General features: G+C 37.0%; 2 protein-coding genes across 2 annotated transcripts in view; one reads left to right on the forward strand and one right to left on the reverse strand.

Moving 5' to 3' along the window:
- The window catches only part of LOC135215315 (piwi-like protein Siwi), a 360,399-nt gene that overhangs the window by 302,407 nt on the left and 31,676 nt on the right, over nt 1-26,316 (forward strand). Inside the window, exons 4-5 of the mRNA XM_064249874.1 lie at nt 1,553-1,646; nt 16,159-16,279. Coding sequence (XP_064105944.1) covers nt 1,553-1,646; nt 16,159-16,279 — 215 coding nt within the window. The remainder of the gene's footprint in view (nt 1-1,552; nt 1,647-16,158; nt 16,280-26,316) is intronic.
- Nucleotides 1-26,316, reverse strand: part of LOC135215579 (piwi-like protein Siwi) — a 327,956-nt gene that overhangs the window by 169,357 nt on the left and 132,283 nt on the right. The window lies entirely within an intron of this gene.

Raw genomic sequence — 26,316 nt, forward strand, 5'->3', positions numbered from 1 at the left:
TTTGAACATTTCAGTAGTCAAAGTTGACCAAAGGTTGAAATTTTGGCACTTATTATTTATATGAAAATATTTCAAAACTGATAAAAGCTACAACCATGGGTTGTTTTCTTGTTGTATTGTACATGAAATTACACACATTTTTACGTATTAAACTTTGTCACATTATGACAATCTGACGAAAAAATTTGATTTTTTTTTTTTCGGAAGTTACCACGTGGACCTAAGGAAACTTTTTTTTTGGTTTCTCCATAAATTCACCATAAATCGAAATATTGTGCTGGAGACTTTCAATTTGTTGCAAAATAAAGGTAAATGATTGAATATTACCAGAATGTAAGAGTTTTAGCTTACAATTGCGTTATTCGACCATTTCGGTAAAGTCAAATTTGACCGAACGTTGATATTTTGGCACTTGTCCTTATTTATATGAAAATATTTCAAAACTGATGAATGCTACAACCATGGGTTGTTTATTGTTGTATTCTACATGAAATTGCGCACATTTCCGTATATAAAACTTTATGTAACTGCTAATTTTAAATGGTGCAAACATAACGACAATCGGACGAAAAAATTTATGAATTTTTCGTAAGTTTCCGCGCCGACATAAGGAAAAAGTTTTTTTCATAAATTCACCATAAATCTAAATATTGTGTTAGAGACTTCAAATTTGTTGTAAAATGAAGATATATGATTGAGTATTACTAGAATACAAGAGTTTTAGCTTACAATTGCATTTTTCGACCATTTCGGTAGAGTCAAATTTGACCGAAGGTTGAAGTTTTGTCACTTATCGTTATTTATATGAAAATATTTCAAAACTGATAAAAGCTACAACCATGAGTTGTTTTTAGTCGTATTCTACATGAAATTGTGCACATTTTCATATATAATACTGCATGTAATGGCTAATATAAAATTGTGCAAAAATTATGTCAAAGGGAGGAAATAATTTCTGAGATGTGTCGCTGATGCTCTTTAGTGCGAGAAGAAAGAAATTCGCGCTTGCCCGCCTGGGTAACGATTGTAAACAAAACAACGCCTTGGTCCGTGAGCTCCCAGCATCTCTCAAGGCGTGTGATTCAAAAGTTTTTGCCTAGTAGACCTATAACTATTTTTCCGCGAATTTTAAAAAATATTTTTCGTCGACGTACCATACGTCGGTTCAGCACCCAACACAATTTTCGTCAACGTTTAATACATCCAATCGACGTTAAAGAGTAAGCACCCGACAGACATTTCCGTCGATGTAAAATACGTCCAATAGGCATTTAAGGGTTAATTAGCATGTCTAGTATTAGGCTGATGTCATGCTATTGAGAAGTATGTATCTATTTTCTGCGTATTTTGAGGTGTGATGTTAAGTGACAAGGAGTGATAAGGAAATGTTATGGTTATTTCAGTAGTACATGATCAAAATATTGTTGGAAGGTTAATTTTAAGTTTATTTCCACTTTTATTTTTTTGTAAAGTTTCTGAACACCTTGGCTAGGAGATGTTTAGCAGTTATTAATAAATGATAGTGATTTTAATTTTTTTTCCTTTTCCATAGGTACGCAGGGTACTGCAGTGAAGCTGTTGACCAACTATTTCATACTGAACAAGAAACATGATTGGAAACTTTGCCTGTATCATGTAGAGTTCTGGTGAGTGCTTTACTGTTATCAAGCAACATTAACAGTAACATAAATGAACTAACCCAGGAAGCGCTGTCAATGGAAAATACTGGCAAAATATTGAACTAGAGAAGTAATCGCTTAACATCCATTGTCTTTTCATCTCATTGTCATGACATCCCTCCTTCACTGCTAATTGAACAGTTATGCATACAAACTTTTTTTAATATTTGAAGTAGTTTCAAAATACTGTACAATATGCATAGAGGCAGTTTGCTCCATAGAAGTAGGACTACCTTTAGACTAATAATGAGTTTGTGTAACCTAAAGATTATTCCCAGGTCTTAGTGTAATGTTATAGTATTACACTTTCATACTATTCTTAAAAAAATGTGGGAAAAAAAGTGGAAATGAAAATTAAAAACCTTTAACTCCGCCAGATACCTTCCTACCCCTCTTAATGCTGCAGGTAAGTATACAAATACTTTAGTTTGTGATATAAACATGAAATTTGACACAAGTGTGCATTTTAACACACACCCCCGCTCTTTTTTTAATCTGGGTGTCCACACAAAATTTCAAGATGGCCACTAGTCTTTCTGTGTAGATTAGTTAATTTAAGATGCCACCAGAGCACCGATTACTATATTTTACCATTGTGACAAAGATGGCGTACAGAATGGCCTGTATTAAACATTTTGCTTGATGACTGCAACCAAGAAAGACATGAAATTTTTATCTATGCCTATATTTGAGGCCATAGAATTTTTCTAGCATTTCTATTAGGCTATTATCAATATCAAATCTTGGAAAGGGACCCCATAATGCTACTGAAAAATATACAAGTAAGACTGTAATGCAGTATGTATGATAGCAGTATCTTTTTCTATGTGCAAGACTGTAATGCAGTATGTATGATGATAGTATCTTTTTCTATGTTCAAGGACAGTCTTGTTTCTTTTTTTAAGCCTGAAATTAACGCAAGATTTTAAAGATGCATTGTATCACCCTTTATTGTGATGAAATTCTCATACTGATGTATCTGAATCATCATTTACAACATTATAGTTAGCACCTTACATTATGATTACACCTCACATTTGCAGCTACACAAAGCTGTGCATGTAAGCCCAATACTGTAGCATTTGCACCTACCACAGCAAGCAGACTTGCAGCCACGTTTTGCAAGCTGTTCACAACACTCTGCAGTGGGGCAGTTGGCTATCCAGAAGACCTTAGTGTCTTCACCATTCTTTTTCATATGCAAACAAACTTATCTTAACAATAGGATAATTTCTAGCCTTCAGCTCGATCCTGTTCAATCGCAGATGAAAGCAAGGAATCTTGTGAGATCTGGCAACGTGTGTGTATATCGGGTGAAGAGTGGTCGACTCACCTACGTCACCTTGTCTGTCTTTTCTCAACCTCCTTGGCGGGAGATTATAACACTGACCTCTCTCAACCTTTACCTGGTCCATTGCCTGTTTCGATTGTGATTAGTGTGAGTGTGTGTTTGTGCTGTTATTATGGCTTCTGCTCCTTCTCGGCCTTGTCATTGTGTGTGCCCCAGAACTCCAGGTTCTTCGTGTTCTAGTTTTTTGGCTTAGTCTGTGACCCCCCACATGTAGCAGTAGGTGTCGCTCTAATGTTTTTACAATAACGAATTCTTGCATGGAATACCGTGCATGGCCTAAAGAGTAGTGGAAGTTGTTTTATAGCAAGGGGGAGCATCGTAGGATTTCTTCTCTCCCTTCGTGGCGGGTTTATATGTCTCTTCTTCCCGATGCTTTGTCTCCTGCTGAGATCACACCCCATAGTAGTGTTTTGCCTTTCTCTTCCTTTTCTTCCATCGATTCGTCATTGGAAGTAACGGGAGGCCCTCGGGCTAATTTTTGTATGTTGCCCCTCCTGCTTCGGGAGTTAATTTGATTCCTGAGAGGGAGAAGGGGTTTTCATCATTGTCTAATTTGTTTTTGCAGAGTTGGAGGTGTCCAAGATGGCGGGGCTTTGGAAGACCATGGGGCTACGGGGTTCTCTGTCCTTGGAGGATTTGCTGTCGCACTTCATGGAGGTTCGCTACCCCCTTCCTCATTGCTCCAGGCCCTCCCCCCTCCTCCTGGCCTTGTCTCTGTGGGTAGCTGAAGTCAGCCATATTGTATTGCTCCGCCAGTGACAGTTGCCACTTCTTCGAGTGACGTCACGGGGTCAGTCATTTTGTATCCCTCCACCAGTGGCGTTCTGCTTCCCGTTTGGATCAAGGGGAAGCAGTGACGTCACTGTTGTCTCCACTGCTCTGCCTTGCTGATCTGTGTCGTTATCATTCGCTGCTGTGACGTCATATCTGCCATCCAGTTCACTGCATCTCCCTTCCATGTCGTCGGAGCCTTCTCTTGCTGATCTGTCAGAGGCTTTATGCCAGGCGGATCTTGAGAGATTGGACTCTGTTTTGGAAAACAAGTTGGCTGCCATGTCAGCTGGGAGGACTGGAAGCAAGCGTGTTGCATCGCCCCCGCCTTCTGCGAAGAGATTGCTTAAGGAGCCATTGCTGCCTTCCTCTCCTTCTCCCCCATCTCCGCTGCATCAGCATATCAAGTGTTGAAAGGCTAAGGACTTTGCCCTTTCTTTGCCTGCGAGTGAGGAGCAACACGCCTGTATTCCTGAGTGTTGGTGTTTTGGAGAGTGCCAGGGTATCTATCTTCTCGTGCGATCTGCAGTGACTGCTTCGCCCTGTGCATCGAGTCACGAGCGTGTTGCAACCTCAGACGTCCGTGCACATGTTGCAGGCGTTCCCACTTCTTCTCCAGGGCATATGGCGCCTGTCAAGAGGTCGAAGGTTGTGAGCACGGAGTTGGTGCAGCAGGAGTGTTTGCTTGCCCCTCTCCCTGGTTCTTCCAGGAATTCAACTCCGAGGTATTCTTATTCGTTCTAGAGTGTTCAAGATTCCTTCCCAGCTCACGTTCGTACGTCTGCCACGCCTGTGCCTTTCACGGCCATGTTAAGGAGTCGTTTGTTGGGAAAGTGCGTATTGATATTCCTGGTGTTGTGGTTGATTCGTCACTGGAGTCAGCGCTTGGGTCCAGCCCACACTGGTTGGTGTTTTGGGCTGTTTGGCTGCTGGTTCTAACGTTATTTTGAACAAGGAAGGCGTTTTAGATGGACTTACCCTTTTCGTCGTCGGTCTCCGTTGCTGAAGCAGGAGGGAGACACGCAAGAGTTTTGTCTTCCTTTTACAGCTGTTTATCTCATTCGTGGTTTCAACAATTTGGAGAGTAGGACTCGGTCTCGGTAGTCTTACACTCCTTCCTGCTTGGAAGCCTCGCTGGTTGCTATGCAGGATCCCAAGTCTTTGTTTCAACTTCCCTTGTTAGGGCACGTCCAGTCGGTCTTGCATAAGGTTAAAGCCTCTATTTCAGATTGGGACGGTGCGCTTCCCGCTGGGAGCTCTCCCAAGCTGCTACCCCCGCATTTTACGAGGCATAGGAAGTACTATGCTACCAACTCTGCCTTTTGATGTCGCATCATCTTAATTCGGACGTCATTCGTCTGAAGCCTGGATGGACTTTGGAGCAGGTGAGGTTGGTGGCTCCATCGTTGTCTCCACAGGATGCCTCGGCGTTGGAATCTACAGCAGCCTCCATGTTGCAGACAGTTTCTTGGCTGGACTTCTGGTCTATGGTCATTGCCAAGGTAGCTTCCGACAGGTTCCGAGAAGTGTTGGTGACTGTCCCCTCTTGCCAGTTTGTTGTAGTCCGGAGGCGAGGTGTTTTCGTATATGGCTCACCTAATTGTTAATTTATGGGCTAACCTTTTTCCTGATTAGAAGACTTGGCTTTATCCAGGATTGAAAGATCAGTTGACCCTGAATCCTGGCTGGCATGGAGGAATGGGGGTCTGTTACTCTCAATTTTTCTTCCCTCAGACTGAGCTGGAGGATGCGATAGACCAGCCCCGGGCTGACACCAATGACAGATTGGTGTATCAGTCTGTGTCTAAGTCAGTCTCTCGTCCTCGGAGACGTCTGGCTCCTCCTCCTTCCCCTGCCCAGCAGCAGTCACAAAGATTGTCGCCTGGAGGTAAAAGGGGACCGTCGGTAGGTTGACACCCCTCCCTCTCCTGTGCCACGGGTGGTGGAATGCCTGGCTCTCTCTCTCTCTCTCTCTCTCTCTCTCTCTCTCTCTCTCTCTCTCTCTCTCTCTCTCTGTAGGTATATATTTTTAATGGTAAAATGTTTAACCCTCTTACACCGGAGCGGTAAATAAAAAATTGTCTCCCGTGTGCCGGAGGGGTTTCGGAGTGAGCGCAGAAGCGGAAAAAATATTTTTTTCAAAAAATCACAGCGCGCTTAGTTTGCAAGATTAAGAGTTCATTTTTGGCTCCTTTTTTGTCATTGCCTGAAGTTTAATATGCAACCATCAGAAATGAAAAAATTATCATCATATATAAATAATGCGATATATGATAGCGCAAAAACGAAATTTCATATATAATTGTATTCAAATGGCGCTGTGCGCAAAACGGTTAAAGGTAACAAGTTACTTTTTGGTTGTTGTAATGTACACTAAATTGCGATAATTTTGGTATATAAAACATTGTAAAACGATAAAAGCAACACAGAGAAAATATTATCACAAAATAATGCATGAATTCGTAACGCGCGGACGTGAATTCGTAACGCGCGGACGTAAACACATTTTTTTCAAAAATTCACCATAAATCTAAATATTGTCCTAGAGACTTCCAATTTCTTTCGAAATGAAGACAAATGATTGAATATTACTATACTGTAAGAGAGTTTTATTCTACATGAAATTGCGCACATTTTCATATATAAAACTCTTATGAAATGCTTAATATGAAACGGAGCAAATATTCCAAGAATGGGACGTACGTATTTCGGAGATTTGTGGCGGAGAATCCGCGCGCGGAGGGAAGGAAAGATTTTTTTTTAAATTCACCATAAATCTAAATATTTTGCTAGAGACTTCGAATTTCTTTCAAGATGAAGATAAATGACTGAATATTACTAGACTGTAAGAGTTTTAGCTTACAATTGCGTTTTTCGACCATTTCGGTAGAGTCAAAGTTGACCGAACGTGGTTTTTTTTCTTTATCGTGATTTATATGCAAATATTTCAAAAATGAGGAAAGCTACAACCTTCAATTATTTTTTGTTGTATTCTACATGAAATTGCGCACATTTTCATATATAAAACTTTATGTAACGGCTAATTTAAAATGGTGCAAACATTACCACAATCGCATGTATGATTTTTTCGGAAGAGACCGCGCGGACGTAAAAAAAAGTTTTTTCATAAATTCACCATAAATTGAAATATTGTGCTAGAGACTTACAATTAGTTGCAAAATTAAGGTAAATGATTGAATATTACTAAAATATAAGCGTTTTAGCTTACAATTGCGTTTTTGACCATTTCGATAGTCAAAGTTGACCGAAGGTTGAAATTTTGGCAATTATCGTTATTTATATGAAAATATCTCAAAACTGATAAAAGCTACAATCATGAGTATTTTATTTTTGTATTCTACATAAAAATGCGCACATTTTCATATATAATACTTCATGTAACAGCTAATTTACAATGGTACAAAAATTATGTCAGTGACGAAATAATTTCAGAGATGTGTCACAAGATACTTTTTAGTGCGGCAAGAAAGAAATTAGCGCTTGCGTGCCTGCGTAACGATAGTAAACAAAACAACACCTTGATCTGTGAACTCCCAGCATCCCCCAAGGCGCGTGATTCAAAAGTTTTAGGCTGGTAGGCCTATAATTATTTTTCCCCGAATTTTAAAAAAAAACTTTTGTAAGTCGACGTAAAATACGTCCAGTCGGCACACGGGAGACAAAAAAATGTTTTTGAAAGAGGGTAAGAGACACTGATTGTTGGGGAGAGGAGGAAAAAGAGAAAGAGTTGAGGGGATGTTAGGTAGGAGAAAGATGGAAAAAGTGGGTGGGAGAGAGAGAGACAAGACAAAGAAGAGTGGTTCCTAGTCAGGTTGGCTTTTGCCATGACTATCAGTAAAACTCAGGGACAGTCTCTCAGAGTGGCTGGCATCAACTTGGAGCAACCTTGCTTTTCTCACAAGCAGCTTTATGTGGCGTGCTCAAGAGTGGGCTCTCCGGGTACGTCTGTTCATTTTGTCACCGGAGGGAAAAACAAGTCTACCAAAAGGCTCTCAGGTGAATTGGAAAATCTCTACCAACACCAAGAATTTTTCTTTCCATATATGTTGTTGATGCTTCATTTTGATAATATCGGATGATGTTTGTTTTGTCAGATTTGCATTCCTCACAATTCAGGTCATGGTACTGTATTAAATTGTGGATCGATTTATCTGTTTTCATAAATTGCTCTGGTTACACGGACCAATCTAGCTGGCACCCGCCCTAACCTGTTAGTTAATAATATATAGTGGACCCCCGTATTTGCGTTCTCCTGATTCGCGGACTCACACATTCGCGGATTTCTCTCAGGAATATTTCCCTGCATTATTCGCGGAAAATTCGCACATTCGCTGTATTTTTCTATGAGAAATATCCAAATTCCTAGTTTTTGTGATAAATTTAATCATAAAATGCACTTTTTGTGATAAAACTATTAAAAAAAACCAAGTATGAACATTTTTAGTGGTTTTCTTAAGTTTTAACTAACAAAATAGGCTGTTTTTAGCGCTTTTATAGGGGTTCCAAACATTCCCGGATTCTAACTATTCCAGGGGGGGTCTGGTACGCATCCCCCGCGAATACGGGGGGAACACTGTAACCTCAAAGATTTATACAGTACAGGCGGCCTCGGTTAGCGGCAGGGGTTCCGTTCCTGGCCACCGACGCCAAGTGATTTTCGACGCTAAGCGATTTTAAAGCCTATGGCCACTGCACACACCTTTCGAAACTCTAGACCAGTCAGAGGCGCCGTAATCCCACAATGGCGCAATAAGTAAAATTATATTCACGCAGTATAGTAGTATAGAATTAACTGTACAGTACAATATAGCATTATAAACGCTGTAAAGTGAAAAAATCCTAGATTTAATCCTTTGGGTGTCTAGAGTATGTAATAATAAAATAAGGTTTATACAGTGTACAGGTAGCTTTAGTGTTCGTTACGATAATTCGTCTTACAATAGTAGATTTTATGAGAGACCAAATTACAATAGCCCAACTTTATCCATCTAGTTACATAAGTTCAATAACAGCAAAAGAGAATGATGAAAGTATGGTTTTAATGTCAAGTTATACTCATTGCGTGAACGTGTACAGCCATGAACGACCGAATATGACGAAACTATCATCCCCTCCCCCCAATACAACTGAATTGGATAACATCCGTTTGGCTTGTATTTCATCATCGTACTACAGCACACTTACCATAGTTGTTATAAATGGCATAATATATAGAATAGAACTGAGATATCTTGGTGTAATAACTTTATTCGGTATAGATCAAAGATCAATATAGATCAAAGATCAATCGGGAAATATACTGTGAAATATAGCCTAGTTATAACTGAAGCTGAGAAAACTGTTCAAGCTGCTAATGACTATTATTGTACATCGGCAACAAGGATAAAACTCCAGTAAACGTATGCCCTCAAACACAACCGTAGATAAAATTGGGATAAAATAATTTTAATCAAAACTACTGTGCTTGAAAGAACACATTTTACTGTTGGTTTCACGCCGATATAAGATAAATGACGTAAAGTTCATATTACGATGATATAAAGGAGAATTACGAACGGAATCATAATTTTTTTTACGCAATAAACATGCCGCCAACGTAATCTGTTAACGAAAAAAAAAGTAGTTCACATTCACGAGACATATTCAATTCATATTTCCACCTAAAAACACGTATAAAGAAATATAACCTTGTCTCACACAAGTCAAGTATCTAGATATTCGTTTATGCTAACTAGAAGCAAGAGAATTCTCTCAGAATTGCATTATGGCGAAACAAACTCGTATTCACCATCAGCTGATTTCAAACCACAACATTGGCTGCTCCACGGAATACTGGCTTAGATTTGCCGTAGTATTTTATAATACAATAATATGAGAATACATACAGTGAAGTAATGTACAACTTTTTAAAGGATTTATGGATAAGATGCATAATTAATAGAATAACACCATACATTTTTCGGAACAGTGGTGGACAAGAACGAACATGAAAAAACATCCCCTGACAACGTGGAGCGTAGTTACAAAGGCTGCCTTAATTTTTATCATATTTATGTACAAAATAAAAATACCCTATTCGTAATATATTTTCATACACATTTGAAACATTAAAGCATAAACATTTTGAAAATAGACACTTCGATCGCTAATTTTGCACTCTTTTTAACTATATTTTCGGAAGAGCGGCAGACAGCGGTCTCACAAAAACGAACATGAAAAAAACATCGTATTTGATAACGTGAAGGGTAGTTTCAAAAGCTGCCTTTTTATTATTTCTGCACAGAAATAAAATTCCCCATACGTAAGCATGAACATTTATAAAAAAGACATCGATCGCTAATTTGTACTATTTTCAGAAGAGCGGCAGCCGGCGGCTCACAAGAAAGAACATAAAAAAACATCGCATTTGAATAACGTGAAGGGCAGCTTCAAAAGCTGCCATAGTTATATTTCTGTGCAGAAATAAAAATACCCTATACGTAATACATTTTCATACACATTTTAAACATAAAAGCATGAACATTTATAATCTAAACATCCATAGCTAAATTTGCACTTAAGTAACATGATATTTTTGGCATAGAACAGCGTCAGAGGCATATATTTTACCTTAATACCTATGTAATAACTCTCCATAAAATTTGTTAATATAATTTGCATAACCTTTATGGTCTGAAAGGCATTTCTACAAATGTATGAACTCGTTAGACAACGGCGCTAGTGGCGCTCTTAACTGAAAATTGTGCCGTTAATATACCTTGAAATGCCTTGGTTTTTTAATAAATATTTTTGGCGACAGACGTAAAACCGATTCGCCGCGAAGCGATTGCGCCATTAACCGCGGGCCGCCTGTAATAGGTTTGTAATTTTAGGTATATTTGAAGTAGGATGTTATTCAAGGTATACATTTGGTATCTGAACTTTCAAGATTGGCAGTTATAAGCATTTTTAGTGGTGTTTCTAACTATTCGCGGGTTTTAACTATTCACGGGGCGTCTAGTACACATCCCCCGCGAATGTGGGGGCAAACGCTGTATATGTACCATGATAACATCGTCATCTTATATGCGAGGCTAACTTGTTAAATGTTATGAATTAATTTTCTCTGTATTGAATTATCATAAGCCAATGTGCATTAAGCATTTTATAGATATTTGGCTGTTTACATTAGTATTAATATTTTAAGATGAGTAGTTCATTGTTATTAGCAGTTTAGAGGGTATATATATTTAAGAGTAACAGTTGTAATAGGGTACTAATCTTAGATGTGTCAGAAAGGTGGGATGATAGGTTGGGGGTATTTTTGTTTGAAATATTAAATTGGTTTAGTATAATTAAGGTATAATTTTGCTTGAACTATCAAATTAAGCAGTGAAATGTTAAAATAGACAGTTATAAACATTTTAGTTTATGGGGACTTGGTATATGGCAGTTATAAGCCAGTTATAAGGATTTTTAGAGGGGCTTTTTGCATGTCTGCAGCAGGTTCTGGAACCTAATACTGCATGAAAGTGGGGGAGCACTGTAGATAAACCAGGAAAAGATGGAAGTAATCCATCTAATTACAGACGAGTATTGCTCATAAGCTATTTATGTAAAGTTTTAGAAAAAATGGCCGATGAGCGATTAACCTGTTATCAAGGAATATATACTAACTCCAAGTCAATTGGGTTTGATGCGTAGAGGACCATATCAGGAAGGGCTTTGATCAGAGAAAACTAAAATTAGCTTTTCTTTTTGGTATTGAGAAGGTATATGACACAACATCGAGATTTACCATCATGCAAAAACTTCACTCAGTAGGGTAGCAAGTCATCTGCCAATTTTCATTAAAACATTTTTGACGGATAGGACTTTCCAAATGAGTAGAACAATTCTTATCCAGAATACTTTAATTTAGAAGGTTGTACTCTGTTTGTCTTGGCAATTGATGACTTCACTGTACAGTTCACAAATGGAGTTAAAAATATCTTTTATGTTGATGACTATCATATTACACAAGTAGCACCCAGAGACATGCCCAAAGAGTCCTCAATACTGACAAATAATAGTAACTGATAAATATAAGTAACTGGGAAAATTCAGTTGGATTTTGTTTTTAAGCCAATAAAACAAAAGCCATTATGTATTTTCTTAAATACCTAAAAAAAACTTCATAAAAAAAAAAATCAAAATTCTGTCACACAGAATTGTTTCATATATAAAGAAGTGTTTATGGTATGATTTTCAATACAACTGATGTCATATTAGCGGAGAAATCTCTACTTATTTTTTTTTATAAATCATAATTTTTGCTAATAAAACAGTTTTTGCTCAAATGACTTGAAATTTTTATATGATGAAGGTATTATATATATCTAAAACATATATGAAAATTATCTATTTTGCATAATAAATAAAAAAAAATAGACATCATAGCAGATGGTCCCCTTAAAGCCAAAGTCTTAGAAGCCCTTGCCATAATAATGAAACTCTACGTGGGGAGCAGGACATGACACTGTGCTAATGTTATATAGGAAATCAGTTTTATCAATAAGAGACCACTGCAGTCCTATATATTCTTCAGCATCTGAAACAGAAGTAAAAATTTGATGCATTGCGTCACGAAGGGATAAGTTTCTGTACTGGTGCATTCCGATCATCCCAATAAATTCCCTTTTTGCAGAGATAGGCATACTACCTTCGAGGCTTCACCGCAACTTAATAACACTACTTAAGGGTCTTTCCCTACAAGCAGGATCATCTGCAGCTGCCAGCTTTCCGAGTTGTAATCCTAGGATTGAATGTCATGGTGCTAGCTCCTTTTCCAAAAAGAGGCAAATACTTAATGAACTTTTATGACACCAATATTCCTCCAACACTAGAACAGCAACCGCCTTTGACTGAAACTAATAAAAATATGCACTGTTTTGTCTTGCCTTCTTAAGTGAAATACCCTGTAGGGTTTAGTGCCATCAATGCGCCTTATGCGATGCACCTAAGGTTTTTGGCAGCATCCCTTTGGCCCTTAGCTGCAACTCTTTGTTCCAATTACTGTACCTCCTTTCATATTCTCTTCCTTCTATCTTACTTTCCACCCTCCTAGCAATTGCTTCATAGTGCAACTGCGAGGTTTTTTCTGGTTACACCTTTCAAACCTTTACTATCAATTTCTGTTTCAGTGCTTGAGTAACCTCATAGGTCCCCGTGCTTGGTCTTTGGCCTAAATTCTTTTTAATGCAGTTCAGCAAAATGTGACTCATACAGAGATGTATTGCCAACATACTTTAGAGCACATTCAAAGAAAGGGAAACCAGTTCATGATACAGATGGCTATAAAAACAATACTGGAGTAGGAGCTTCAGCTTTCTCAAATGATAAATGAATCAAAATAGGCCTTCCATTGAAACCATCTGTATTTACTGCAGAACTCTCAGCCATATGAACAGCACTAGATATACTATCTGTTAATAGAGCAATCTCTTCAGTAATTTTCAGCGATTAACATAGTGGTATTGATGCTATAAGCAAGTACAAATCTTCAAATCATCTCCAAGGAATCCAAATAATCCATGAACTTCTCCAATCTGGATTATCAGTAAAAATCTGTTGGATTCCAGCACGTGTAGAAGATGAAGTACAGGAACCCAGTGAAATCGTAATGGCTTGTGAAAACACAAAGTCAAGAACTTGATAAAGCAAAACAAGAAAAACTAAAATGCTGAAGAATTTTAGTGTTTGAGGAAATTCCTAACTTGGGTCAGGAGGCTTTTGTCAGTACACTGGGTAGTGACAGAAAAGGAAAACAGTGATGGGAAAAAGAAAATTAAAGCATGCCAGAAGTTTTGAGGAAAAAGAAGAAATCCATACAGGAAGTGTTAAGGTCCTTTGTTGGTGTATGGTCTTCCAAAAGATGGGCAGTGAATTCAGTAGATATTAGGCTGCATTCCTACAGAGTGAACAGTTTGAGTGTGATTTGTATTTTACTTCACCTGTTGAAGCTGGCTGTGATGATGATGTACTATGGAAATTTAAAAAAAAATATGTATATGGTCTTAATGATGTTGCCAGAAAATGGTATCTCACAGTGAACACTTTCCTGTTGAAGATGGGATGTAATCAGGTGAATACTGACCCTGCAGCATTTTATTGGTATTGGGAAGGAGATCTGTGTGGAATGTTTTTGATGCATGTAGATGATTTCTTGTGGGGAGGAATACAGAAATTTTAAAGTCTAGTTATTGCGCAAACCAGAAATAATTTTCAGGTTAGGGAGCAAAGTAGTGCTAGATTCAGATACAATGGCCTGTATTATTGTACAGAATAAGCATGGTGTCACACTTCATCAAAACGAGCATTGTAAATCTCTTAAATCTATAATTGTAAGTGCTGAGAGAGGATTAATTAAGAATATGGAGTGTAATAAAGAAGAAAAGAAGATCTTTAGGAATAGTAGGCCAACTAGGGTGGTTATGCACAAATTCAATACCTGACTTGTCCTATGATGTATTAGAACTTGGCTGTTAAATGAATAACCCTAAAGTAAAACATCTGATTTGAGGCAAACAAATTTCTAAGAAAAGCCTTTACCTTTTGAGAGCTGTACGTTTTTCACAAAAATGGGTGGCAGTTTTAAGTTGGTTGTGTACAGTGATGCTTCTTACGCTAATCTCCTCAATGGATTTAGCAGTGCTGGGCGCTTCAATTTTCTTAGTGGGTGAAAATGGAAATAGTTGTCCTTTATACTGGGAGTCAGAGAAAATAAGAAGGGTTTTAAAAAGCACACTTGCAGAGAAACACTAGCAGCTGCTGAGGCAGTAGATATAGCTTACTATCTTGGAAACATGTCCCAAATATTGAATGATGGAAAGAAATCTGCCTGTGGAACTTTGCGGATAACTGTTCACTTTATGAGAATGTGTACTCTTAAAAATGTTTCAGAAAAGCAATTGAGAATTGACAGCTATTCTCAAAGAATTGGTTCGGAATGGAGAGTTAAAGATATTTTGGGTAGATTCAAAAGCACAGTTGACTGTCATGTTAACCAAAAATGGGGTAAATTCTTTGAGAGTGGATCCCTGAAATCTTTAATAGATTATGTAAGATGATTTTTTCTTTCCTAAGCCATATAATGCTTGTTGCTTTGGACATGGATTTAGTTTGTTCTCTTTTAAAAGAGAGGGAATATGTTAACTCTGTTGAGGATTTTTGTGCAAGACATTGTGCTTTGCACTCGTCATTCGTTTTTGAGTTTTATGTTGGGAGTGGGAAGGGGAAGTGAATTGAAATGAAGTAGGCACTTGTCTGGCGGAATCTCAGAGGTAAATAAAGTCAGCTTTTTATGTCTGCCTTTAATTTATCCTGCCACTCTGGTTTAAATGTTGTACACCTGAATGGAATCCAACTTCCAGGGATGGTAAGATCCAGTAAGGATTCCACATCTGGCAGAATATTTTGTTTCGTGCATATTTACCTATAGTTTAAGTAAGACCCCACCCAGCCTCCCCACAACTTGAAGGGCTGTCAAGTAGTCTTAACGAGCTAAAGCATTCAAAATACACCTGGTGGAGAGCAGGTGTACAGTGGACTCCTACTAGCTCTGTTTAGCAATCGCGGATTCAGTACATACCTTGTGGTTTGACATACTTTGTGGTTTTTCCTGTGAAATGTATATCCAAATAAATCTGGGGGAAATTCACTTAATTCACCCATATTTTTGTAGAGCAATATTCACTAATTTTGTGTATTATAATTTTTGTGTGACTAATAGTGACTAATACATTTTTTATGAAAAAGTTATTTACTATATCTCGAGAGAATTTTTATGGCATGTGTATTATGTATGGTAATTTTTGTATAAATGATTTACTAATATTCAAATATTGATATTAATAATGTAAACTGCAACAGATAAATTCATTAACGAAAATGTAGTGAATTAGATAGGTTTCTAGTTCAATAAATTGCTTTCCCTGGTCTTTGTCTCCGACTTTGGGAGGTATGAAGGTGTAATTGTTTTGATTGCTGTTAGTTTAATGTTTACTGATAGTGTATATTCTTATAACCTAGTTTGTGAATTTATTTTTATTTATCTTTTTATGTGCTTCCACTAGTGTTTTGAATAATTGTGCATTCTCTCTCTCTCTCTCTCTCTCTCTCTCTCTCTCTCTCTCTCTCTCTCTCTCTCTCTCTCTCTCTCTCTCTCTCTCTCTCTCTCATATATATATGTGTTGTCTTGCCTCATGGTATGGCATGAAGATCTCTATCTTTAGCAGTTGGTAAGTATCCAAATGATAAATTTTATTGTGAAGTTTTGTGTTATCAAATTGTGTTAAGATGTGTAAACATTTGTTACAGTCCAGAAGAAGATAGAACCCACATGAAGAAACGTTTGATGAGACAGCATAAAGAAGTCGTAGGAAATGAATACATATTCGATGGCATGCAGCTTTATTTGCCATTTAAACTGGGCAAGGAGGTAATAATCCTTTAGATCATTGTTCAAATTTAAATCATAGTTTTAGTTCTAAAATTTTGCACATAATCAGAGTGAACTGATGTACTGACCTTATGTCTTGGAGTTGCCTTCATGCATAATGTGTAGTCCGACCTCTTAAATCCAGCATTCCATGTTCTGGGATCTCCCATTAACTGGGACGATTTTGAAGCTGCCACTATTAGTTATCGAGCTGCAGCTACAAGTGTCATGTCACGTTTCAGTTTTTGGAATTGTTTGGATTTCTGAACTGAAGCTTGCTCCATAAATGTATAAGAACAGTTTATTTTCAGTGAGAATGTTCTGTGAAATAAAAAAAAATATGCAGGATTAAAAAACTAATTTACATATATACTATTGTATCATCCAAACACAAGAAGATTTCTTCAATACAGTAAAACCTCTTTTTATTGGATCCAGAACCAATGGGCATTGAATTTAATGGACAACTGTTAAATTACATAACCATCTGTGAATAGGCTAGCTTTTGCAACAATGGGTATCATGAAAAATTGGTTATTTAAAGATACTACAAATATTGGTTTACTTACTGTATCCTTAAAAATTCAAAATAGATGAAATAGCAAAGTTGATTCTATATCATGTTTTTCCTAAACACATCCCTAAAAGAAAAACATTGTTTTGTTTACTTCTCATCACCACCCCCATAAACCCCTAAAAATATGATAATGTACAATAATTCAAAATTATTATTTACTACCAAAATTATAATTATTTTTTTATTGAAAAATATTACCCTAAATGTTATTACTACCGTAATTACACAATCATCATAATTTTCAAAGGATACTTAAAAGATATTGTTGCTGTGATCACTACCATAATTTGATGTTCACATTTCATCAGCTGGCTGGCCTCAGATAAAAGTTGGTTTCACTGATTTGAAATTATTCCTTGAATGGGCTACAGTAACCTCCCAAGCGCTGAATGGCCTTTGATGCCCCAGTGCTTGGCTTAATGCCTAAATCCTATATTCAATTCAATTCATACAGTAACCTCCCCGTTAACACGAGGGTTACGTTCCTGGAGATGTCGTGTTAGCCGAATTCGTGTTAACAGGGAAGTATTTCTCCATAAGAAATAATGGAAATAAGGGGGTTAACGTTCCAGGGCAAGGGGAAACTTAATCTATTTTGGGATTTTGCCAGAAAAAAACACTTTATTTATATATTTAAAGGTCACAGAAACAATAAAACACACATTTTTACCCTAGTTGTATTTATTTAAGAAAATACTGTTCAGTACATACGTAGTTGTAACGCACGTAAACAAGTATAAACACTATGACGCATCACTCCAGTTCCCACGCTCACCCCCCTCTCCCTCCTCACTCGACTGTCCTTCCTCGGCCCGCACTCTCTTCTCACCCTCGTCTCCCTCCCCACCCCCCTCTCCCTCCTCACTCCACTGTCCTTCCTCGGCCCCCTCTCTCTCCTCACCCTGCTCTCTTCCCTCGGCCTTCTCTCTTCCCTCGGCCTTCTCTCTTCCCTCAACCAGAACTTTTTTTTTTTTTATAAAAAACTGGCTGAGTTTTGTTTGTGTTGTTTTCTTCTTCTTTTGTTCTAGCATTACTGTGTAGCAGTTTAGTTCTGACATCACCTTTCTAGCTATTGTAGCACTCCTGTTGATGTTGGGATCCTTGGCTTCTAGGATGTCTAATGCTCCTCGTATGGATGACAGCGCTTCCTCAAGATCATTTTTTGTTAGAATTCGCTCAGGCTCTGGGGTGGGTGCAGTAGGCCGTGATGCAACTGCCTCCAACTCTGCATTTTGTAGCTTCTCCATCTCCAAGAGTTCTTAGTTTGTCAATTCCTCTCGGTGTGATTCAAGCAGTTCTTCAATATCTTTTTCTTCAAGTTCATCGAACCCAGCTTCCTTTGCCTTGACAAGACATTCCTTGCTAGCTTTGTGAATATTTTCACTGATGTCAAAGCCGACGAAATCATACACCAATTGAGGACACAGCTGTTTCCAAACCCCATTCAGGCATTGCCTTGGCACTTTCTCCCAAGATTCTTTAATAAAACGGAGAGCATCTTTGATGGTAAACTGCTTCCAATATTCCTTCACGGTCATCTTATCTGTTTGTGTCCTCGCAACCATGTCAGTCAGGGTCGAACGTAGATAATAAGACTTGAAAGTTTTGATGATTCCTTGGTCACATGGCTGAAGCAATGAAGTGGTGTTTGGTGGCAAGAAAGCGAACTGGATGTTGCTGGATAGATTTTCTATTGACGGAGGATGGCTGGGCGCATTATCCAAGATGAGCAGAATCTTGAATGGAATCTCTTCCTTCTCACAGTAAAGTTCTAATTCTTTTTCCAATTTTCCAACGTAATCCTTAAAAATGCTTCCCGTCATCCATCCTTTTTTGTTGGAATACCAATAGCAGGGTAGGAAGGTCTTGACATATCCCTGCGAAGACACAAGAACAAACAGAATTATAGTCGATTCATTTAACTCTAAATGCGAAAAAATGTTGAGTTATTTAACAAAAAATAGAAAAAAAAAAAAAAAAATTATTTTCGTTCCTAACCCAAAAACTATGAAAGTCAGGCGAATGAATTATTTTTTATGAGAAAGTCAATAAAATTCCCTAAATATCGACATATAAATCAATGGAAAACGAATGTCAAGAAAAATGGGTTTGGATACAGTAACAGTTTCATTAGATACGGTAACAGTTTCATTTTCACTGAGAGGGAAGTGTAGGTGCGATCAGCTGATTTCATTGTGAGAATTTTACTACGCCAGGGATTTGAGCATGCGCAGTAAAGAAACTACTTTGCTGGCGTGTTGATACCTGAGATACACTGTCCAAGGTATGATCTAGCCTATGGAAATCGCTACTTGTCCGAAAATTAAAAAAAAAAAAAATGCCCCTACCACACGTACGAAAAAATTTGGTAAATTTTACGTACCGCTACGTCAGTTGGATGGATAGGGTTAAGGTAGATTCTTGCGCCTACGAGCTGTTTGTTTGGCGGCCTCTGATTTGAGTTGCCAATTAGCGATAAGAGATTTGAGTTGCCAATTAGCGATATAAGACGTTGCAGCTTCGACTGCAACATAATAAGACATATCCTTCATTTTCTCTTCACATATTACACGCATCCAAAATCTGAAAGCCCCAGCGTATTCAGGGTGATTTTATTGTATGAAAATACAAGTTTTAATTCATCTTGATCGTATGACTTATTAAAAATCCGATGATAAATAAAAACACGTGTAAAGATTGAAACTTTTTCTCTTCACTTTTGTGGCTAATAATTGACGTTTACCTTACCTTCAATGCTCGTGGATTTTCCGAGTGATAGATGAGGGCAGGCTTCAGCTTACAGTCTCCCTCTGCATTGGCACCAAACAATAGAGTGAGTCGATCCGTGGAGGCCTTGAATCCAGGTGCTGTCTTCTCTTCAACCGAGATGTAAGTCCGGTTAGGCAGTTTCTTCCAATATAGACCAGTTTCGTCTACATTAAAAATCTGCTTAGATGTGTAGCCACCTTCCTCGATGATCATCTTGAGGGTATCTGGATATGTCTTGGCTGCTTCTACATCGGCAGAGGCTGCTTCCCCAGTCATCTTGAGATTGTGAAAGCCATATCGTTTTTTGAACCTGGCGAACCATCCAGCACTTGCATTAAAGTTCTTGACTTTGTCTTTCTCCTCCTCGTCTACCAGATCATTGTGAATGCTCAAGGCTTTAGCCTGTATAATAGCCATGCTGAGAGGGACATTCTCCTTGTTCTGGTGTTGAATCCATTGTGCCAGTAACTTCTCCATCCTCTCCATCTCTAAAGATCTTGCCCTGGAACATTGTGAGGAGGAAGCTGATGTACCAGCGACAGCACTAGCTCTGATTTTGTCAGCATTCGCCCTTATGGTCCTCAATGTGCTCTCGTTAAGACCTGTAGCGTGAACTATAAGTGAAGTTTTTCACCACGATCATAGCGATTCAATACTTCTAACTTCTTTTCTATGGTCACAACTTTCCTTCTCCTCTTTGATTCACTCTCCTCACTCTCCTTTGAGGCAAAAAGACGCTTGGGTGCCATAGTAAAGTACGCACTATATTATGTTAATCAATGCTAGATATTAGCTCTTCTCACTGCGAGGGCTGGATTCACACTGAGCCAGCAGGCGAGAGAGAGAGAGCGCGCGGGAAAGGTGGGGCGAGTCAGACTCTCGCCACATCTCCCGCGCTCTTGCTCTCAGCAGAAAATTCAAATCGTGTAACATCGAATATTACGTGTTAGCAGAATTTTTCTGTATGATTTTGAACTCGTGTAAGATCGAAATCGTGTTAACAGAACTCGTGTTAATGGGGAGGTTACTGTATTTATTATGAAGATATGCCAATAATGTATAAGGTAAAAATGGTTTTATAACGTATTCATCTCCAATAATAATAATAAGAGTACAGTAATTATCGTTCATATGACTGAATTATAGAATTATTTACCACAAAATTGATAGTATTATGTTATCCTAAATGGTATCACTACCGAAATTACACTACATTAGAATTTCAAAAGGATACCAAAAGATTATAGTTGCTTTGAGTACTACCATAATTTGATGATTGCATTTGAGGCTTTCACAATAAGAAGGGTCTTATCAGTCTGGAGGGTTGAAGCCTGTGTAAATAGAAAATGAAAAATCAATTGCTAACTTGGTTGAAAATATTATCTAGTAACATGAGTGAGTTTTTAAGAAGGTGCCATCATAGGAAAACTTGAGCACAAAATAAACAATATGAAGGGTCTAACTCAGCCAGCTGAGTAGCTCAGGTAATCAGCATACAATTGACAAAATTTTAAATCAATAAGGTAAATGCAGGGTTTTGCTCATTACTGTAGCACACCGAGGAAACGGACAGTGATATACGTATCGTACTTCTGGATATATTGGTGCAAAATGGAAATATCCATTTTGAGGTCTTGTGCCTCTAGATTTAGTGCTAAATATGTAATATTCACTACATATTGGTATCATATAAAAAAACAAACATAATGACTGTGCATCTTTTCCATTGCTCTTTAAAAATGTTAAGAGTAAATGAATCTGGATACTCTATTTATATAAGACAAGGTTATATTTAGTTATACAAAGTGTTTTTAAGTAAAAATATGGCTTGAATAGGTCTCATTGTAAACTAAATTTAGATCATTTTTCATTGGTAGATGGCGCTGAGGTCCTTTTGTGTGTGTGTGTGTGTAAAGTTAGAGAGGTTCAGATCGATAATTTCACTTTATTTCATTATGTGACCTTTGTATTTATCTGCGTGAAAACAACAATCAAATATGTTCTTTCATACTTGGTAGTTTTAATTAAAGTACTTTTCTCTCTAGTTTATATTTACGGTCAAGTTTAATGGCATATCGAAGTTCATGGGAGTGTAATCTATGTTGCTGATGCACAATAATTTATAGGCAATATGCAACTTGAACACTGTTTTCTCAGCATCAGCTACAACTTCCAGCTTAAATTTTAGTATTACGCTATAGTATATTTCCTTGCTGATCTTTTCTCAGTAGTGAATAGGATATAGTGTAAAGGTATATCAGCCCTATTTAACATCATTTGTAACATAACTACAGTAATTTTTTACTATCGTATGATAGTTGAAATGTGATTCAGTTGTGCTTAGCAAAACTGCTATTTCCCCTTAGATTGTAATGCTGCTATTAATGCGTTTGTCATTCTCATGTATATTTTTAAACTCTAGAAGATAGGATAAAGAGATGTAGGAAAAGAAATTAATATACGAGGTACATGATAAAATCATGAACTTTGTTATTTTACTCAAATATTTTCCATGTTTATTGTACAGATGAATAGTTTGTTACTGTTTCTTTATTAATTTACATCTCTTTCAACTCTTAAAAATTACACTGAACCTTTGCTTTCAACTCTTAAAAATTACACAAACTTTTGGTGTCGTGCAGTTTATAATTTAAATTATTAACAATAAAGCTATATCTTACTATAATGGTACTGTTCGTTTATATAAATACATAGTACATATAGGCTTTACTGCAAGTTCCTAAAAGATGACTTGCTGGGTTTTGGGATGGTTTGGGTTGTATTTTGATTTGAAATGATTTGTAATTGTTTTAGGAGGATAGTTTATTGTATATTTTTGTTAAAACTATGAAATCATACGGTGAACTGTTAAAATAAGCAGCTATAAGCATTTTTAGAGTACTATAAGGGGTAAAAGATATAAATATACCTGGACTAGTAGCAAAAACACACTTTCACAGATACAGTAGTCCTTGGACCTTGATGCCAATCCGTTCTAGAAGAAGCGACAAGATGCAATTTAGTAGAGATCTGAATTAATTTTTCCCATAAGTAATAACTGAAAATGGTAATTTTTCCCAGAAATAACTGAAAATCATTTAATTCTTTCTTGACCACCAGTTATTACCCTAACTTTGTCTTTTTATACAAAATATAACACACAAATTCCAATTAAATAAGTTTGTTAAATAATGTACCGTATTAGATGCACTTTTCATATTTTGATATATACTGGCATACATACACCTAATGCTACCATATTATCTGTGGTTGACCGAGCACCATAGGCCAGGCTAGGCTACATAGTATGTACTGTAAAAGTTGGTAGAAATATTGTTGCTATGGTATATTCACAACCGTGCATTTGATGTCTATGCCAGTCCCTTACGACGCTCGTAATTGGCTGTTAAGCCAATCACAGACCTGGAAACTCACTCTTAAACCCAACTTTCTTTGTAAATCGGGTTCCATTCGTCAACTAAAGACAGTGATGTTATCGGTAAAATTAAATCGGCTGATTATTTTAATTATGTAAACAAAACCAGAATGCAAATGGCAGATTGCTCTCTTCATATTATAATTTGATATGGTAATAATACATGCAATATGATTAGATACAGTAAAACAAGGATTTGATTAACGTGATCATTATTCTCAATACGCAAATATTATTTGACTTGCTAATGGATATCTGTAAGTGTGACAACCCAACTGTAGCCTCTCTCTCTCTCTCTCTCTCTCTCTCTCTCTCTCTCTCTCTCTCTCTCTCTCTCTCTCTCTCTCTCTCTCTCTCTCTCTCTCTCTCTGAGATATTCTGGATTTTTTAATTATGCATAAAGTGATTATAAACATAAACAACCAAAGAAACAGCTGATTGTGGGGGGGGGGGGGGGGTTGGAATAGTCTAAAACTGGCAAAAATCACACAACACCTTTACAATGAAGTATTGTGCACGTTTTAGGTACTGTATTGTTAATTTACAAGAGAAAGTATCTACAAATTACATTTCTTCTACCAGCCATGTAATGGCAGTGAAGATAATAAAGATTTAAAATGTAAACAATATCAACTGCAAATGGCTACAATGTCAATGCTTACTTATATCCTGTAATGTACATTTAACTTTATCTAATTATTTTCTCTTGAAAATAGTTGGGTTTATTGACCTATTCAGTTTTTAGAATTATGGCTAAAGATCGTTCACCTGTAACAAAGTGAGAGCTTACTCCACATAATGTCTAGTTATAGTAATTATCCGTGGTAGTTAGTTTTGTTTACAGTATCAATAATTATTGATGCAGCTACCGACACTTCAAGGGTTAGCCTATCGTTAAAAATCTCAGCAGGATTTTAATGTCACACTAAGGCCTCTTTCATAATAATTTTCAATAATCTCATAAGTTTTAATTGTTCTTACCATTTTCCTCGTCTGCTTGTCTGCAATGGCTGTCTTCGGACCAATGATTGAATCAAACTAGTTCACCATAGAAAGCCACAAAAACTGAAGAAATACCTGTATTAGCATGTACTACTTGCTCAAAACAATAGCAGCAGAGCAAGTAGGCTTCAAATGAGCATGGTAACAATGCCAACTGGCGGTGACTGACCAAAACACCTCTTGTTTACAAAAATCATTCGATTTGGGATGGATTCTGGTTTTTTTAGTAAGCTCAGATGTAAAATTTACTCAAAAGTTTCACATCGAAATCTGATTTAGAGTTCTAGTACAGTTGAGGGCTGTATGTATATGCAACAAATTATTGGAATTTCTTTTATAGCAGTGCTGGCTTGTACGCTTTGATTCATTATCTCCTTGGGCTACTGTATTATTGCATGGCAGGTATTTTAGGGTATTAATATTTCTAAATTTTTCATTACTTATTATGGTATGGATTGAAAATAGACAAAAAAACACTGAAATTAACAAGTTTCAGGTACACCTGCATGCTCTCCATTACCATATATGTGTATAATAAAATATTCACAGCACAATTATTTTTAAAGATACAATGCTCACAAACCTATTTTCAGAAAGCTAAAACATTGCCAAACGGCAAGTAAAACAAATTTTTGTGAAATCCTTATTGGGTTGAGAAATAAGAAAATATATATGCAAACCAAATTGCCATTTACTACTTCAGAATTACTATTTTTTTTTTTTTTTTTTTTTAGCTAAGAAACTTTTCAGCTTGAAAAATAAGGGCCAAAAGTTGTTATAAACAATGATGCTATTGGAAGAAAGTCACATTCAATTAACTGAAATGAAAGCAAAGCACCATAAAGTAGACCAATTTTGCTTCATACTGAAACAAAAATCACAAAAATATCTTTAAAAAATTACTGAGGTACCATTGTTTGAAAATTGCAGATTTTTAAATCTGATTTTTGGGTGTATTTGGATTTTTAGAATAATTGTGATAGATCCTTCATATTATTAAGGCCCTCATTCTGTCAGCTAAACTCTCATAGATGAAAGTTGATTCAGATATGAAATTATTCCTTGAATAGGCTTTTTTTTTTTTTTTTTTTTTTTTTTTTTTTTTTTTTTTTTTTTTTTTTACATGCTCATGAAGGTAAAAATATTTTTATGCTTCGTCCCCAGTTGCAAAGAAAAATAATAATGTATGATAATTATCGTATGAATGCATTATTGGGATAAGTTACTACCAAAATGATAATGGATTTCAATTCCGTTACTAATATTGCTATCCTTTACTTATATATATGAGAGAGAGAGACGTAATTCGTTAGTGATTTTGTTGTAGTACGTATATGTACTACATAACTTGATAACGTACAGTATATACGTAGTCATGGGTCCCAAGAAAGTTGAAGTTGGAAAGAAGAGGATGCTTTCTTTGGAGACAAAGATGGAGATAATTAAAAAGTATGAAGCTGGTATGCGATTGAGTGTGATCGCCAAGGAATATCCGTCTACATTCCGTCTACAATAGGCACCATCCTTAAGCAAAAGGATGTCATCAAACCAGCTACGCCTTCCAAGGGCACGACTATTTTGTCCAGCAAGATATAAGACAAAGAAATCGCTGGCGATACGATAACGGAGACAGCAATCTCCCACAAGGCCAGCGCTATTTTTGGCAATTTGATCGCCCTGGCCGAAGACGACAGAGGAGAAGGGACATCGACGCCAACCCTAGAGTTCAAGGCTTCTCATGGGTGGTTCGAAAAATTCTGTAAATGGACTGGCATCCATTCGGTGGTGCGGCTTGGGGAGGCGGCCAGCTCGGACACGAAAGCGGCCGAAGCCTTTATTAACCCTCTTACGCCGAAGCGGTAAAAAAAAAAAATTGTCTCCCGTGTGCCGGAGGTGTTTCAGAGTGAGCGCGGAAACGGAAAAAATATTTTTTTCAAAAAATCACAGCACGCTTAGTTTTCAAGATTAAGAGTTTCATTTTTGGCTCCTTTTTTTGTCATTGGCTGAAGTTTAGTATGCAACCATCAGAAATGAAAAAATTATCATTATCATATATAAATAATGCGATATATGATAGCGCAAAAACGAAATTTCATATATAATTGTATTCAAATCGCGCTGTGCGCAAAACGGTTAAAGATAAGTTACTTTTTTGTTGTTGTAATGTACACTAAATTGCAATAATTTTGGGATATAACACATTGTAAAACTATAAAAGCAACACAGAGAAAATATTATCACAAAATAATGCAT

The sequence above is a fragment of the Macrobrachium nipponense genome, chromosome 5, assembly GCF_015104395.2.
Source record: "Macrobrachium nipponense isolate FS-2020 chromosome 5, ASM1510439v2, whole genome shotgun sequence".
Taxonomy (NCBI): Eukaryota; Metazoa; Arthropoda; class Malacostraca; order Decapoda; family Palaemonidae; genus Macrobrachium; species Macrobrachium nipponense.